General features: G+C 36.2%; 1 protein-coding gene across 2 annotated transcripts in view; it reads right to left on the bottom strand.

The window, feature by feature from the left end:
- The window catches only part of CUNH3orf67 (chromosome unknown C3orf67 homolog), a 303013-nt gene that overhangs the window by 84396 nt on the left and 199351 nt on the right, over nucleotides 1-19266 (bottom strand). For both annotated transcript variants that reach the window (XM_023510707.1, XM_023510708.1), the window contains one exon: nucleotides 14261-14638. In XM_023510707.1, coding sequence (XP_023366475.1) covers nucleotides 14261-14638 — 378 coding nt within the window. The remainder of the gene's footprint in view (nucleotides 1-14260; nucleotides 14639-19266) is intronic.

The following is a 19266-nucleotide window of genomic DNA, read 5'->3' as shown; positions in this document are numbered from 1 at the left end:
ACTTCATAGATTCTGATTCCAACCAGTTTTTCTTCCTTTGTTCAGGAGCCTCTGACCAGGGTTGCTACCAGTCAGCCATCTTCCCAGAATCCCCTAAATGCTTTTCAATAAAGCATTACCATCACCATTATTTGAGTGTGATGTGGAGATTTTTCTGGGACGTTGCCAATGGAAATTCACTTAAATCCTTATAGTTCATAGTGCCATCAGGTTGGCACCATGAAAGACCATACAACCTTTAATAAGAGATTTCACGAGCATCTGATATGCTTTGAGAGTTCTTAGAGCAAAACAGGTATCGCAAGAACAACAAGATTTATATTCCACTAAAACATGCTAAAATGAAAAGGAAATAGAAATAATTTAAGTTCAAAGGGGGCAATAAACACATGAAAAGATGCTCATTGTCCTTGTCATTAGAGAAACACAAAACCACAATGAGACACTCTTTATAGCCCCTGGGCATATACATAGAGATAGAAAGTGGCTATAATTAAAAAGATAGATAATAACAAGTGTTAGCGAAGATATTGAGAAATTAAAATCATTAGACATTGCTTATGAGAATGCAAAATGTCATAGCTGCTTTAGAAAACAGTTTGGTAGTTCCTCAAAATGTTAAACAGAGTTACCATGAGACTTAGCAATTCACTTTTAGGCATATACTAAGAAAACTGAAAATAAATGATGAAATAAGAACTTGTATGTGAATGTTCTTTGCAGCATTATTCATAAAAGGAAAAAGTGAAAACAACCAAACGTTCATCAAGTGATAAAATGTATTTTGCTTTATCTATATATGGGAACACATCTCAGGGTAATAAAGGACTGATGCCTACCTGCCTGCCACAATCTGCGTGAACCTTGCAATGTTATGCTAACTAAAAGACGTCAGACACAAAGGTCTCACATATCGTGGGATTTCACTGATATGAAATGCCCAGGAAAAGGCAAACAGAGAAAGAAAGTAGATTAGTGGATGGCAGGAGCTGGGGGAGAGGAAATGGGAAGTGACTGGTTGTGGGTATATGCTTTCCTTTTGGAATAGTGAAAATGTTCTAAAATTTAGTCATGATGATGTTCATATACTAAGAACGTCTAAACTGTACACTTTAAAGAGCAAATTTTATGGTATATAAATAATATTTGACTTGTCCCTTACTTTTGTTTTTCTGTAAAGAAATGGAATTAAATAACCTAATGTGTCACATAGCTAAGTTATTTAGCTCATCATTGCCAATAGCTAAGTTATTTAGCTCATGCTTTGACAATGAAAAATAACATTTTATTTTCATTTTCACAATTTTTCTTAAGAAGAAAGCTTTTACATGTATTTAGTATGATTGAATCATCCATCTGATCATTCCATATTCCTGTACTGCGACTGAAGAACAATAACCCTGGGTGCTTGGGCAGAAGAGTAAGAGAGGATGTGGCAGAGGTTAAGGCACACAAATCTGAGCCTGGGCCTTAGCTCCACCATTTACCACCTCATATGAAGGGAATCTTGTCTCGCCTCTCTATTCCGCAGTTTCTTCATCTACAAAATGAGGGCCATAGTATATATCTCAGGGGATATGAATTACTATTATATCATATGGTTAACATAGTGCCTGACAAACAGCTATACTAGGGGGTCTCTAAACTTACAATTTATACCTTTAACAGAAGATGTTTGACTTTTAAAATATGTTTATTTATAAGTTAAACACTTGTACAAAAATCCTAAAATAGTATGTCGGGTACAAAACATACACCAAAAATGGAAATGAAAATGTTTGACATATAAAAATTGTTTTAAAATTGTCTTCTTGAATTCAAAAGGTTTGTTTTTGGCATACACTCCCTAGGGTGAACATAGCCCTCTTAAGAGACCACTGAGCTGGCAATCAGTATATGCACTCCACGTTTTTTTTTTCTCTTATTGTCTTTGTCTTTCTCCTTCTAGTCTTTTGTCTGTCCTGTACTATGCAAGAGTGCATGGAGTACAAAAGAGCTGGGAGCACAAAAAAACAAGATCCACCTCTGTCCTCATGGAGTGTAGAAAGGGAGGTAAAAGAGGTATGAGATAACAGGAATTATAATGTGCTATAATCTACACTACAAAAGAGATATGGCTAAGATGCTTCCAGATGTGACTAACTGCCCAGTAGCATTATAGAAGCCTCACAGATGTTAAAGGTGGCATTTGATCATAATGAAATTTGTTGACAAAATACGTGGCCTTTGGAGGGATTCCACCACTGGTAGGCAGGCAGTACTAAAGCAGTTGGGATGTTGCAGTGATCTGCAGTGGTGGGAATAGAGGGGTTGATGCATGAATTTATTCCACAGATACTTACTGAGACCCTACTTCATGCCAGCCACGATTGGTACTAAGTATGCTTAGAACTCTCTCTTTCCATGATTTTATTTCATACAACAGTAAAATGTATTCTGGCCATATCCTGGAAGAGGCAGCCAAAAACAAGCATAGAGACGAAAGCAACTGTCTTCAGGGTCACATATAAAGCAACTGGTGACAAAGACAGGTAATTAACTTAGTCCTCAGAAACATTTTTGATTTGCAATTCTTAAGCCATTTCAAAATCACCAGAAAGGCTAAATCATTCATTAATTTTTTTTTAAAAGAAGCCTTGCAGTAAAGTCTTCACATTAAAGTGGACTCCAGCACAAGAAGTCATCAACTAAATTATGCAACTGCTGAGAGGCAAAGTGCCTGAGGTAATTCTATCCCTGAAAGGCTCAAAATTTTATGTATAACTCAATTTCATCTCAAAATATTTGTAGGAAAGAGGGGAAACATAATCAATCAGATTTGTTTTAGGCAAGGCAGTGGGCCAAAGGCTCGACAATTCTGTGTTCACACTTTCAGGCAAGTCCTTTACTCACTAAGCCATTCAAAGTTGTTCATTTTCAATAATCTTTCTCCAGATGTTATTGGGAGCCTAAACCATAGAAGTTACAAAGACAAAGACGATATGCCCCCTGCTTTCATAGGCCTTATATCTTGCAAGGGCAATTGAGAGCTATAGAGAAATGACTAAAATAAGGTAGCATATGTTGAAGTATACTTTACCAATCACACAGAACCTTGATATATGTACTGATTAAAAGGAAAATTGATAACTCCAGCAAAAATGTAAAACAACAAAAGCAAGCTTTCAACTTGTTGCCCTTTGCCTGATCTCTATTCTCAAGATTTTAGTACAGAATAGCTTAGTCAACCAAAAACCTGCCTATAGAATTTTGTGAGCCTCAGATAAGAACAGTTTCCACTGAACTGTGAGTGACACAAGGCTAAATTTACAGTGATGGTATGAAGAAAAATGAGACATGCCCATGGAATCAGACCAAGAACCTCATTCTTTTCTTTATGAATGGGAGGGGAACAGAACTGGGAGAAAATCGGAATGGCATTTTTGTTCTGAACCCTATAAAATTTGTGAGACTCCTGTTCAGAATAAGGTTTTCATTGTGATGGTGCCTGATATCCATGGCATAGAAGATATCATGCTGCAAAACTTTCACTATAAGGTCTATCAAATAATCCCTATTTCGGTATTCTTTTAAATTATACCAGGTGTAACTTAAAAAAAAAGCACTATAGCAAAGGGAGTAGTGGCTGTTAGAATGTAAAATAAAAGGCAACCCAAGGGAAGGGAGATAAACAAAATGAACTGGCATTTCAGAAGAGAGGTCACTTTAGGATCAGTTAAGACTTAATAGAGAAGATGGTCTCTAAGCTGGGCATCAAAGGGGCAGAAGGGAATGTGGCAGCACTCCATCAATAGGAGAACATGGGGACAACGGGAGTACAGAGCTTATATTCAGCAACAATCATTAAGTAGACTAGGAAGTAATATTTATACATTACTCTTTTTTTTTTTCTTGAGACAAAGTCTCACTGCTGCCCCAGACTAGAGTACCATAGTATCATAGGTGATAGCAACCTCAAAACTCTAGGGCTCAAGTGAGCCTCCCACGTAGCTGGGACTACACCTGCCACATTGCCCAGCTAATTTTGTTTTGTTTTGTTTTTTCCTATTTTTAGTAGAGACAGGGTCTCACTCTTGCTCAGGCTGGTTTCCAACTCTTGGGCTCAAGCAGTCCTCCCACCTCAGCCTCCCAGAGTGCTTGGATTATAGGAGTGAGCCAGTGCACCTGGCCCACGTTACTGTTTTACAATAAAATCAGTAATACTATTTCAAAGGAATAAGGATGAAAAAAGCTATGATTTCATCGTCTAAGCCCTATAAAACCAAATGGCTTTCTCTTCCATGCTGCTATGATTTAAATGTCTATCTCTTCCAAAAACTCATGTTGAATTTGAACCTCTCTAAGGCAATATTCAGAGGTGGGGCTTTTAAGAGGTGATGGGGTCATGAGAACTCTGCCCTCATGAATGGATTCATCCATTTATGGATTAATAGAATAATGGGTTAATGGATTAATGAGTTATCATGGGAATGGGACTGATGGCTTTCTAAGAAAAGAGACCAGAGCTAGCACATTAGCATGCTTAGCCCCCTCACCCATGAGACCCTGAGCCATCTCAGGATTCTCTTATAGTCTCTCACCAGATGTGACCCCTTGACCTTAAACTTCTCAGCCTTTATAACTATAAAAAATAAGTTGCATTTCTTTATAATTACCCAGTTTCGAGTGTTCTAAGCAACAGAAAATGGATCAGAACACCTGCCTACGCCATTAAAAGTCTAAGATTCTTCTGACAGATATATCCTTAAAAGCTGCCAAAGAGAAACTACCTAAATGGCCATCAACATTAGAATGAGTAAATGTATGATTTTATATTCACACAGTGGAACACTATACTGCAGGGAACTGACTAATCTATTGAATCTCATGAACAAAATGCTAAGTGAGAGAGAAGTTAGACACAAAGGAGTATATGCTGGTAAAACAGATCTTGGGAATAGTTGTGAGGAGACAGTGGCAGGAAGGATGAGTAACAGGAATCGAGCACAGTGGGGCTTCTGGGGTGCCAGTATCATTCTTTTCTTAATCCAGATGGTGGTTGTATGAGTGCATTGAGTTTATGATAATTCATCAGAAGGTATACTTACAAAATGCATACTTCTCTGTGATCAAAAATAACAAAAAGGTCTAGGGCTTAAAAAAGTTTCCCAGGAAGTGATTACTTGCTAATCATTGGCAATTCGCTCTGCATAATCTTAGTGTAAAAAAAAAAAAGCATTTCATAAATGTAGGTGGGAAGTCTGTATTGCTAGTAGTTTTCAAATTTACATTTATTATTGCAAGTTCCGTAGCTGCCATTAGAAAGTTTGGCAATTCTTTTGGACATCAACATTACAGCAAGAAAAGTATAAAAAGTCCACTTTGCCAAAGCTGATTTTAAACTTTAATCACCATTTTAATTTGAGGATTAATTTACCCTCTATTGTTATTTGCAGACAGTGTTTAATCTCCACACTGAAATTTTAAATAGCTGATGGTAAATTAGTGTTCCAGGGCTTCTCTTTACCAACGAGCATTCCTGAGAACTTGTTTCAAGTTCCTGAGCTATGTATCATCCACAAGAGTTTGTCCTGATTCACTGCGTACACAGGTCCACTTAGAACCAGAATGAAGAGGACAGCCACAAACATAAGCTGGAAGTGACACATGCTACTTTGCAATTTATGGGAGCTTTCGGCATGCCCCTTCAGCATACAAAGTACTGATTACACCTTAAAAATCTGAAAAACTGTGGTGGTGCCTGTGGCTCAAAAGAGTGGGGCGCCAGACCCATATGCTGGAGGTGGCAGGTTCAAGCCCAACCCCGGCCAAAAACTGCAAAAAACCAAAACAAACAAACAAACAAAAAAAAACACTGAAAAACTTTGTTAAATCTAAGAGATGCTATGTCAAATTCCATAGCATAAATCATGAATTAGGCCATTTGAAATAACTAGCTGGTCATAATCTAGATTACATTTTATTTCAATGGCAGTCATATGGACCGCAACATAACCAGACCCATTGCTGCCTTTGAAATTCTGTCACAAACATTTCAGCATGTGACCTGGAGATATAGCAAAACCCAGACTCAATGCATACTTCATTATCTACATGCACCAATCCCTTAAGAATGTCTTGAGTAGAGAATTCTGGGGTAATTAAACGCAATAGTGGCAAAATTCCTTGTAAATAGATCACTTCCCATCCCATTACATGTCTCTCTCTCTTTTTAAGAGAAGCATGGAAGTATTTTTTTTTTTTTTAGCATGGAAGTATTTTTAAAAAGATCTTTACAATTGAAAAAGATCTTCACACTGTCCCCCATCTTCCCTGCTCTCTGTTCTCTTTTCTCTTTCTCTTATCTCTTCCTCTGGACTCTTCCCTCTTTCTAATACAAAATAAACTTATGCTTTTATGTCATAAAAAACCTTACGCTGATGTATACATTTGTATAGAATAGTCTTTTAATCCATGACCTAAGTAAAAGTATATTTCCATAAATTTTGCCTTGATAATCCTCTCACAAATACAGCTAAATTCTTTTTACTAAGCTTAAAGTGAGATGAAAAATAATTTTTAACTTTCCAGCATGTATCTTCTGATTTCAGGGCACTTCCCAAGATTAACAATTGAGTATATAATAGAAGGAATCTAGTAAAAATAATTCATATTATATTCAAGGACATCATATCCACAAGGCAACTATATGTGGGACAAGTACAGTAGACATTCAATAAATGGTAATGTAATATTATTATTTAAAGAGCTAGGAGGAAAATAATTGTTGAGATTATTTATAGAACTATAAAGAGCAGAGGTAAGCCAACTTTCATTTGTTGATGTTTCTAGAATGTAAAGATGATAACTTTAAGTCTGAACTGTTTTAGAATGTTTGATTGTAATATGGTAATGACAGATATTATAACATCAACATCAAAGTGTGCTTTTTTGCATATTAAAATACTTTGAAGATTAAAGTAGAAATAGAAGTTAAGTTGCCATGTGATTGCAGAATTTTTTTAGTGGATTCTAATCAGAGGTGGCAACCCAGACTAGTGGAAGGTATATTGGTTCTTGTGGCCAAAACTCCTGGTATTAACACTATGCTTTGTTACTTAGTAGATGTGAGTACAGGAAAGCCTCTCTGCCTTGTGGTCTGTCAAAGAGGAATAAGGTCCCTCATCAGAGGGACATGGATAAAGTATGGAGAAGCTTGGAGAGGGCCTGGCATGTGGAAGACACTCCAGACCACTGAAGTTACATAAGAGGTTCTGAGTCAAAAACTTTGATCTTTGAGTGTTTATGAAATACTGTCAGCCTAGCCCCTCTTTCATAATGTAGGAAAATGGCAAGTAGGACTTGCTCATACTTAAAATTGTGAAAAACCAAGCCATCAGAAGAGATAGATTCCTTTAATAAACATTTGGTGAGTAGGATGCTAACCTTCTCATTAGAAAACTGGAGAATGACAGTGAAACGTTGCAGTGTGTTTGGCTAGACAGCCAACATATTTTCATTGACTCATACATTTGACATTATTAATTTTTATCAAGTCTTTCTACCTACACTTTCTGGAACTTCTGAGAACTTGAAAGCACTCCTCTTCATAGAGTATTGGCACATTGTTTACATATAAAGCTGCTCAGAAATGGAGATATAAAAATGTCCTAATGACTTCTGCAATTCCCTATCATCACCCAAAATTGGGCCCATAATTCCATTTAAATTATTTTAAAATACTTCTACTCCAGACCATTTTGCCTTTGTCAATAAGTAAACACTAGATAAAAAGAAAGTAAAAAAACCAAACTTCTTTGTAGCAATAGCAAAAGTTCAGACTGATAAAATATTTAAAAAGAAGGTATTAGGAGAAAGTTCCACCTGGGAGATTTCTATGCCTAATTCACATACTTTGCTGGAAGCACAAATGTTATTTAATCACCAAATTCTGTGGTGTCAGCAAATATCCTCACTAGTACACTGACAATAAAACTGAGACAATGACCTTGTCAAGGGAAGAGTGCTGTTTTGACAAAACATCAAATATCAGACTGTTTTTCAAAAGCTATTATTAATTAGTAGAAATGTCCAATTTAGTAGATGAAACATTCTCACCATGGTTAGCACTATGGTTAGCACTGTTTATAAAATGCTATTAGTTCTACCCAAATTCAATTCAGCCCATCAACCATAAAGCTGCACATCTAAAATTGATCTCTGTGATCAAGAAAGGCACCCAGAGGGTGGTCTCTGGGGGAAAAGATCAGAGAGACATCACTTCCTGCTTTATAAGTAGTTTTCTCTTTTCAGGATATTGCTGAGACAACACCAATGTGTTAAGTGCACAGGGAAACGGTTATTCACTCTGTGTTAGCACTTAGTTCAGCTATAACAGAGAGCAAGAAGTGCATAACGACATAGCACTGTGATTAGTTTCTGGAATTTTATGAAATTGAAAGGTTTCATTTGTTTTAGAATGTGAGATAAAAGAAAGAATCCTTTGGATTATGGGCTAGGTATTCTACATGAACTATCTCCTTTAACATTCAAAATAACCCTATGGAATAGTTATCATTTACCTCAAATTTATAGATCAGATAAACCAAGGCTCAAAGAGGTTAACACATGTGTCCAAGTTCACAAAAACAAAGTTAGGACTCAAATCCAGGTCTGTCTGACTCAAGTTGGTGCCCTGAGCCATGCTGTCTGCTGCTTCTGACTTTTCAGTTTTGAAGAATGAATGTAGATAGACTTGACAGAAGATCCTGTTTGGGGAAGGCTGTTTATCAGGTGGCCCAGGGCAGCATAAGGTTAGCAGCTGCACGTGGTGAAAACTGCTAAAGGAGAGTCACCTCTAAGTGAACCTGCACAGTTGGGCCAGGGCAATGAACGTATACCCAATACACAGGGCAACCTGACCCTGAAGCAGGTGTTTTAAAACAATGCTACATTGTTGTAGCTGAAGGAAGTAAGAGGTCAGAAAGACATTTATGAATTCTTCAAACAATGCGGTATTGTTAGAAAAACAGCTGCAAATGGCATACTTGAGAGGCACATTCAAAGAGACACAGATGGCTTCCCTTTGAACAAAGAGTATTATATACCCTAGAAAATGAAGAACTTTATATAATGGAACAAGGATTTTAAAATTCTAAAATAATTTACAAATTCATTTTCCTCCAAGTTTGTAGAGCAAAAATTACACAGACTTTTATTACGTTATAAAAATATGATTATACACATTCCTTACTCCAATACTAGGCTTAAATATGTCAGGGAGGCAATGAAACTAATCCTTATACATTATCCAAAAGAAACAGTTTGACAAAGAAAAAATTTGCTCACATGGCCTTAAATATCTTTTAAAACATCCTTCCATAATTCAGTTTGATTTTAAAAAATGGAGATGTGAAGATTAAAGTCAAAAGTTTTATGATTCATTTTACAATTGTTTTTACAATAAAACATCACCCTTTTTTCTCTAAAAAGACTACCTGAATTTATAATTGGTAGCATATTTGTCTTTCTTATGAAACTAACCATTTTTCAAACTTTTTCTGGAGCTACAAAGCCTGTTACATAAGTTTGTTTGTTTGTTTAAAGAAGGACATAATGACATTTGAAGGTTTAAATGATTCATTCAAAATTCTCTGAATGCAGTTAGATGTGTGAAAAAGTTTAATTACCAGCTATCTATGTGGTTGCAACATTACCCAGGGGCTGTACTTCTTTCTTAATTAAAAATATTTGAACCTAATAATAGACAACTCTATTAAAATATGAATAAAACATTGCAAAGAAGTAGTTTATCAAGAAGTTAGCAAATCACTTTCAGTATGAATTCCTTAAGAATCTTCCATATCGGGGTATTAGGACAGTCATCCTATACCTCCTCTTATAAAAGCCTTTAATTTTCCTTTGCCACAAAGATGCTTCACAATGGCATTTTGTAAGAGCATAGATTTTGTATGCAATGCCCACTTATAATTCCCTGATTGCACTGCCATGATGGCTAAGTTCCTTTTGTGGTCTTTCATAGCCCTTATCATAGTTTATACATTCCTGTCTATCTCCCAACCTATGTGTAACCCCTGAGGAGAGAGGCTTTATCTATTTTAGTCAGTGTTGTACGTTTACACCTGGGAGAAAATCTGGCTTGGTAGGTGCTCCACAGAAAAGGAGATGCTGGGCGGCACCTGTGGCTCAAAAGGGTAGGGCGCCGGCCCCATATGCTGGAGGTGGTGGGTTCGAACCCAGCCCTGGCCAAAACTGCAAAAAAAACGGCAATAGAGCCCAAATACCCAAAGTCCATCACTTGGAGGGCCTTAAGCTTAGAGACACAGCTTTGGTGATAGAAATCCCCAACATGTAGATGCTATAAATATATAATATGAATCATAGTGCTAGCCAAGAAAGGTACTTTCACACCTGCATTTATATTAGAAGGACTTCTTGTCTGCAGATAATTCTCAAGGTTTTCTTGTTGCATCAAGTCCATCTCCTATGAGCCATACTAATAGTATCCTACTAGGTCTGATTAAACTCATCATGTCTGTGTTAGAGCTCAATACTTCAGGCCACCATAATTGAAGTATTAAATCTTAGCTACCTTAAAATAAAGAAAAATTTCCATTCAACTACATCTATTTGTGGAGACAACCAGATAAGAAAAAAAGAAATAAAAGGCATCTTGATTGGAAAAGAAAAAGTAAGACAATATCTTTTGTCTTTTTCTTAGACATTACCAAAAGTACAAACAATAGAATAAAAAAATAGATAAACTGGACTTTGTCAAAGTTAAATACTTTTGGGCTTCAAAGAACATCATAAGGAAATGAAAAGACAATCCACAGAATGGGAGAAAATATCTTCAAATCCTATATCCAATGCACTTTTATCCAAAATAAATACTCTTACAACTGCCCGATAAAAAGGCGACCTAATTAAAGAGGGCAAAGTATTTCAATAGGTATTTATCCGAAAGAGATACACAAAGGGCTAAGAAGCACATGAAAAGATGCTGAAAATCATTAGTCATTAGGAAGGTGCATATCAAAATCATAGTGAGATACTACTTTACACCCACAGGATGGCTTAAATACAAAAGACAGACAAGAAGTGTTCACTAGGACATGGAGAAACTGGAACCCTCCTTCTCTGCTGATGGGAATGTGAAATGGTGTAGCTACTTTGGAAAACAGTTTGGTATTTTCTCAAATGTTAAATGTAGAGTTCTGTATAACCCAGCAATTCCACTCCTAGGTGTATATAACCAAAAGTATCAAAAACATACATCTACACAAAAACTTGAGTGCAAATGTTCATAGCAGCATCATTCACAACAGCCAAAAAGTAGAAACAACCCAATGTCCACCAACTGATAGATGAATAAACAAATATGGCAGGCCGGCTCAAAGGAGTAGGGCACCGGCTCCATATGCAGGAGGTGGTGGGTTCAAACACAGCCCCACCAAAAACTGCAAAAACAAACAAACAAACAAACAAACACCAAATATGGCATATCCATACCATGGATTCAGGCATAAAAAGAAATAAAGTGCTATAATATAGATGAACCTTGAAAATATTATGCTAAATAAAAGATGTCAGACATAAACGGTCACATATCAAACATCAAAGGTCACATATTGGATGATTCCATTTATATGAAATGTCCAGAACAGGCAAATCCATTGAGGCAAAAAGTAGATTATTGGTTAATAAGAGTTTGGGAGGAGGGATAATGAAGAGTGATTGCTACTGGGTATGAGGCCTTTTTTAGGAAGATGAAAATGATCTCAAATTAGACAGTGGTAATGGTTGTACAATGCTGTGAATAAATAAAACCATTAAATTGTTGCTTTAAAAGGATGAATTCCATGTTGTATGAATTCAACCTCAGTAAAGTATTACATTATGGTTACTAGACAAAAGTAATTCCATGGAATCTCTGGGATCTGGGGAAAAATCTATTTGTGACTTAGTAAGAATACAACACTCATTTAGAAAACTCATTTTCACAAATTCTTAGCTGCAAAAACCCAATAGAAAAATCGATTATTGGAACCCTTTCACTATGACCAAGAACTTCCTTTTAAAAGTTGTCTCTGGAAGAAAACTTCATTCCTACTGTAAATTCACTTTGAAATGAGGCAGACTGTCGTATGCCATCAATATTTTTACATTCTATTAAACTGAGATGACTACATTCACAAATATGTGAGCCATTGATGGTTATGATCATGTGGGTTGTTAGAGAGACAACATTTTATTAGTCTGAGTTTTAACACTGAGGTCAAACTTCTCTGCATGGATAGAAAGCAAGGCCTTTGTGCCTTCATCCCCTTACTAAAAATAAAGCTCCTTCCCCTTCTTGAAGATTCCTTTGAAGTGATTGCTCCGAGTCATATCTTTAGATGTACAATGGAACAGTAATTTCTCAGAGTCCCTGTAAGGTAGAAGAGGCATGTCAAGGCTCTTGCTTTATATCTGCAGAGAGCAGCTAGAAAGGATCTTCTGAAATAATCCAAATGGGTTCTGGGAACTGCCTTACACTAAAAGCCTCTTAAATGAAGAGAATGGGTGAGAGCAAGTCCCCTGCTCTCCTTCCAAACTTTGTTTCTTTGTTCTTTTTATTTCCTGACATTATTAGATAGCAGTGTTTTTAAGGCAGTGTACTTTGTAAGAGTGGCCATGTACTTCAAGTTCATTTATGACTGAAATTTCCAAGCTTATCTTTGTGCATTGGTTTTATTTCTACACAAAAATAAAAAAGATTGAAAATAAACAATTTTATGGATATATGGGATGACAAACTCTATTTAATAGAAGGTAGTGGCCAAGAAATTAGGGAGAAAACTGAGTGGAATGCTCCTCAAAGCCTTGTTATGATTATGGTTTTGGCAGCTCAGTATGGGCTGCAGTCAATAGAGGCAGCATTGTAGAAAAAATCCACAGGGCTAGTTTATCAGCTACATTCAAATTCATTACCACCCCAAAGGAAAAAAAATCACACTTAGGCAGAACAAGTTTCTTTTTTCAAAAATATTTTTAAGAATGAAAACATGCAAAAAAACTACCGAAACTTTTATCCTAGATCACCCACAGCCATTTGCCATTTAATTGTGTATACACACATTTGCACACACGTGTGATATAAAAAGGATACATTTCAGTTTTATCTTTGGATGTTCCTTGAGGAGAGGCTATCACTTTTATAGGACTTAAGACATTTCTGCAGCACAGTATGTTGTATAAGTGGTCTAGAGTTACTCTAAGTGCAAGTTGTACCTCTTCAACTAACCAGCTCTTGTCTTTGAATTCCATAACCATTCTAAACCTCACTTTCCTCATCTGAAAAATAGGATGCTAATAGTCTCTATCTCTCAGGATCATTGTAAGGATTAAATGAAATGCTTCATGGAAAAGGGCTTTGTTACTGGCACATGGTGAATTTCAAGAAATATTTTACTTCTACTTTGCCAACAGTAACGGTGTATATGTTTATCACCTGGGCTAAGTAACAGTTAATCCACCCTTTCTGGCTTAGAACATAATTGAATCAAAGCTTTACATTGTGACTTACAGAGAATACTTAGAATATGATACATAGAGAAAATCTCTAATGTTTAAAAAAATGGAATGTAAGTGTCATTTGTTCTGCATAGACTCACTTGTCTCGTTTCCACGTATAGCTTATCAGGGAATTGAGGGAAGAAAAGTACTAATGCAGGAAAGAAAAAATCAATCTGATGGACATGAATATAGCCACCAAACTAGCCTAGGGATTTATTCAAAGAAACTGCTTTACTGTTAACCTTCACTCCGACCATTTATTATTTGGGGAACTGCTGCAGTGAGACCAGAAAGTGAATCGAATAATGATGTTTTTATGGTTCCTAATGTAGATTGTTATTGAAAATTTGTCAATTTAACTGGCAAGCTTTTGGCTCAGAAATAAGATCTTCATTTATAATTTGCAGGCAGTGATAACTGAAATTATGGGAAGTAACTAGGAAATAAAAAATGACTATTATGATGAAAATTACATAATTATCTTTCTCATTAAAAACATGAGGTATTCTATTATCCTTGGGATGTGCAGTATACTCAAAAGCTTCTGTTACCAAAATAAAATACACCAGAAAGGGAAAAAATATATTACTGATTACCCAAATGATGAAAAATAGATACTGCTAAAAACGTGCGTGAAGTGGAACAGAATGGAACACAGCAGGATGTATTGCCCACGTATGGAAACCACAGCGAAACCACTTACACATACTTCAGTGATCGGTCTCAGCTTTTCCCCTGAGATTTCTTTTAGGGAGGTTTTGTTTTGTGAAGCTGGTACTTGATGAGCTGGTAGGTTCTTTGCTTTGATAAGGGTGTCTGGAGTTTTCTGAGAGGATCCACACCTTGTTCCAGGGGGAGAAAGGCATGGTGTAGGCAACATACTTGGTTGAAAGCTGTTTCTATCTACTTGCTCCGCCAAGGAATTCTGGCTTTCTGCTGCTTCCTCATCTGTGTAGGCACTTTTTAGATATTCTTTACTTGTCCGCCTTGCTGCCTTCCCCAGCACGCTCTCTAATGTTAACTGAGTTAACCCCGAAGAACTAGTTGTTGGGCCTGGAGAACCCTGGGTACTGTGGTTACCCTACATTGGGGAACAAAGTGAAAATCTTTTTGAGCAGAAATTTGTGGTCAGTTATTGAGCAGAAGTTCTTAATAAGTTCATATATTCTATGAATAAAACAAAAGCAGATATAGTTTAATCTGCAAAGAAAATATGAATAACTGAAAATACCAATGCAAATAGGTATAAATCATTTGCTAAAATGCCTTGCTATATGGTATCTGGTCTGGATAAGGCATAGTTTTTACTCACACATAGCAAGAGAACATTTAAAAAATAGTTATTAATATTCATTCCAAAGAACAGCTAAACAGAGAGGATCCACATCTAAGAATCAAACACATTGAGTTCCTGATAAGCTAACTCCATGGGAAAAGAAATAATTAGAACTAATAATGGTAGTTGCCTGATTTAAGCAGAAAAATGGTTCTGTAAATACAAGTGGGTCTAGCAAAGCACTTTTGCCTTATTGTTGGGCAGTTTTATTGCCCAAGATCAATAGATACTGGAATATGTTTCATAAAGTATTTTTCTTACATGAAATTTCAGTTTAAAGTGTATTTTTTCAAAAAAATATGACACTCATTAAATACAATTGCTTGGAAAGCTGAAAGTGAAAGCTAGAATTTTATAGTGCATAGTTCTATGATTATCCATAAGAAAGCAAAAGTTTAAATTCTTAAAATCTGAGAATATATATAAAATCAATGGCCATGAAAGCAAATAAAGAAAACAAGAAACATAGTGCCATTTCAATTGGTATTCTGTTATAAATTAATACATGTTAAGAAATAGCTGTGTGGATCACTGCATGTACCTACCATGGTAGATTTTTCCAATTTGACTAATTTATTTAAATATATAATAAACAAATGGGTGTTAAATGATAAGCGTAGAATACAGAAAAAATAAAAGCAGAGTACATTTTGAAGACATAATTTGGTGTCTTACAATGTATATCTTAATATTCAATTTCAGTAAGCTATTCCTCTACACTTCTGTTTATAGCCACACAAAACCAAATATCCATCATTTTTAAACAAAATAGTTAGGTGACTAATTGAACTGTTCCATTTCTTCTTGAAAATTTGGCTGTCATACACCTTCAACATCTAAAAACTATTTAAGGTGAAGTTTCCCTTTCAGAAGAAGGTAAGTATGTTTAAAGGGAAGAGAGTCTGCACTAGGTTGGGCACGGGACAGGGAAGAGATTTATGAAAGCTTTTCATTAGAAGGGATCTATGTCATCTGCCGTCATTCTAGCTCTCTTCTTTTCTTTTGCTTCATGGGCCAAGTATTTCTCTAGGTGCTGCAGATACCAGGAATGTAATGGTACACCAGAACGTAATCCCTGACACCCAGGGACTATATACGGAAAGCAACGGGGAGGCAAGGCATGATATGAAGTGGGGGAATGCCACAGTGACTCAAAACAGAAACCACGGGTATGAGGAGTTTGTGAATATTGTTGGTGAAGTGTTTGTGGTGGTTTGTGGCAAGAGCAGAAATGAAGGCCAATCAGTAGACTACTGTATTATTATTAGAAATGCTGAGGTGCCCACATGAAGGCAACGGCAGTGATGACAGAGAAGCTGGTCTGATTTGTGAGCTCAAATCAGTATCTCAGGGCAGGGTATGTCATGCTTAGTAATTCTGGAAATCTCTTATGTGGACTATGAGATCTGTAACTCTGTCATGTTACAATTTTTTCTTCTTGTGGGAAGTAGTTGGGATTGACAGACCACTGTGTGCTCAAGTATGTACATTTGGGTCTTAAGACCTCTCCTAAGAAGTAGCTTACATGTCTATAATAAAAGATGAGAAGTGCAGACTATAAGGATCTTTCTTAAGCATTTTTTTTTTTTTGGTATTCATCTAGGGCATATATTTTCTTTGTTAATGCCAGCTTGGTCTTCTGATACACACACACACACACACACACACACACACATATACACATACACACAGACAATAAACAATGGGGAAACTTTATCTTTCAGATTCCTACATAAGGAAAAGGAAAGATGGTAACTGGATGCCAATCAGTGGGCCCTCCCTTATTTTGTGGCCCAGGTGAAAACCTAAGAAGGGTGAGGATATTTCTGCACTCATAACAATGCCTGTATAGCTTTGGCTTTGGACGTGGGGCAACCCTCTCTGCTGTAGGCCCCTGAGTGAGCTTGCCTTTCCCCACCACTCTGGACACCCTGAGCATGTTCATAAGGTTAAATAATTCTGCTTTGGGCAGAAAATTTGAAAGAGTGCCAGAGATACCTGAAAAATGCCCAGTGTTCTAAATTACTAGGAGATGGGAGTGGTGACTCTTGCAATATATATTTTTTTCACAAAGATAAAGAGAAGAATCAAAGTTTAGTCTTATGTAAAGAAGAAAGTAAACAAAAAATAGAGCAAACATCCCTATTGTCTTAGTTGAAGAAAGTATTGGTGGAACTTACATAGATGCTTTTTAATTTGGTCTGGCTTCTAGACAAGGCTATCTTTTCTCCAAATTAAAAAAAATACAGTTTAATTTCCTATAATTTATATATAAACTGGCAGTGGGATGCCTGTGATAAAAAGACCCCGTAGCCATTCATTTCTGCCACATTTTCATAATAAAAACCAAAGACCTATATTTTGCACATGACATAGGTAGAATAAAGACATTTTTGCAATCAATAAGAATTCAATAAATATTTATTAATATCCTACTCTGGGTAAGTCATTTTCTAGACACTACAGAAGATATGCAGGTGAGGACACAGACACTACCTTCAAAAGGTGTAAAGTATAATGGCTGAGAGAAGATATCTAAAAAGTAATAACATCCTAAGGTAGATGCTTTTAAAAAAATTATAGATGTACCATTTTGGGATTTAGAAAACTACATGTTTGCTACATCATTTTGAAAATACTTTAAATGCATGTGGTAAGACGTCTATTTTTCCACCTGCAGTGGGTCAGAGTATATAGCCTTTTGTTCCTTCCAGTAGTTTACTCAGGTATAAAACATTTCTTTTTGCTTGCCATGAGCAGCTCTTTTATTACTGGAAATATTCACGAGTGTGTACATGGACATTGATCCTGCATTTTTCCTAAGATATACTTTGGTTTGAAGATGAGCCAAGCAGCAGATGGATTTAGTTGTGTACCCTGGTGAGTGTTCTCGTGGTTGCACTGTATTTCCACAGTAATATGTTTCCATGCTTTTCTAAATTTATAGAAAGGACAAACAACTAGAGAGTCTGGGCTTGTTTACCCTGGCTGCTCAGAACCACTAATTTTGGTTTATCCCAGATTCCAAAAGAGGAATTGAGATGACTGAGAAAGGAAAGATGACATGATACTAAATTTAAGTAATATTTTTATTTGCCTTGGGTCAACTTCTTATTCAGAGAGGAAATGAATGGAGAATAAAAAATAGTACAGTATAGGTCAAGCAGCTAAGGTGCCAGCCACATACACCAGAGCTGGTGGGTTCGAATCCAGACTGGGCCTGCCAAACAACAATGACAACTACAACCAAAAAATGACCAGGTGGGTGGTGGACACCTGTGGTCCCAGCTACTTGGGAGGCTGAGGCAAGAGAATTGCTTAAGCCCAGGAGTTGGAGGTTGCCATGAGCTGTGATGCCATGGCATTCTACCCAGGGTGACAGCTTGAGGCTCTGTCTCAAACAAAAACAAAAACAAAAACAAAAATAAAAACAAAAACAAAAAGCATAGTACAGTATTTACTAGAAGTGGAACACTGGCAAAACCCTATTCCTTTTTTAGTAATGCTTTTACTTCTTTTATAAAATGATGTTTATTGATTTCACATATGTAATTCATTTGGGCTCAGTGTGTTTTGAGATTAATTTTGCTATATGACATATAAATATATTATATGCATGAGAATTTAGCTTACTATGATCTGATTGAAAAAAACAAACACTTTTTCCCTTTTGGTTTATCATTTAGCTGCTGAAAACCTGTACAGCAAGTGAATGTAATTTGTCAGAGTGGCAAAGAAGTTGTCATGCCATTTTCACATTCCAATCATCTGTTCATCTGTTTCTCAGAAGAACAAGTACAAAATGCTTTTGATTTAACTTAATATATATTTTTTAAAAGTCTCAAATCTCTTGAACCATTTGTCTTCTGTGCTCAGAAACATTTGTTTGTTAAATATTCAATCATGCCCTAGTGCCAGGAACATCAGTAGAATTTGTCTGATTAACTGTAGCACAGCATATGTACACCGAAGATGAGAATGATTTCCCCAAGGAGCCAGCACTTCCTCTGTTGAACTACATTTCTTAAAAGGACATGCAGATGGGCATTTGGACAATAATTTCCGGCTGCACAAAATGGATTGCTCTTGCTGAGTTGTAATTTTAAAAAGATAATTTTAATGACTCTTGAGGGCCACCTACTTGGAGCAGATGGGACTCAGGTTCTTTGTACAACTTTAATGTTGAATGAGTCAGGATAGAACTCTATCTTAGCCTTTGTAAAAGTGAATGATCATCTTTATTTACATTTCAATTGAATTTTTTTTTTTTTTTTTTTTTAGGTTTAAAGAAATTTTATTGAGATGTAATTGTTGTACCAAGAAAATCAGCTCGTGTTTTGGTTTTTAGTGTACATGTACTTGAAAACATCATC

Source organism: Otolemur garnettii, unplaced genomic scaffold (assembly GCF_000181295.1).
Source record: "Otolemur garnettii isolate 467f Iridium unplaced genomic scaffold, OtoGar3 scaffold00015, whole genome shotgun sequence".
NCBI lineage: Eukaryota > Metazoa > Chordata > Mammalia > Primates > Galagidae > Otolemur > Otolemur garnettii.
This window is presented reverse-complemented; position numbering and strand designations above follow the sequence as displayed.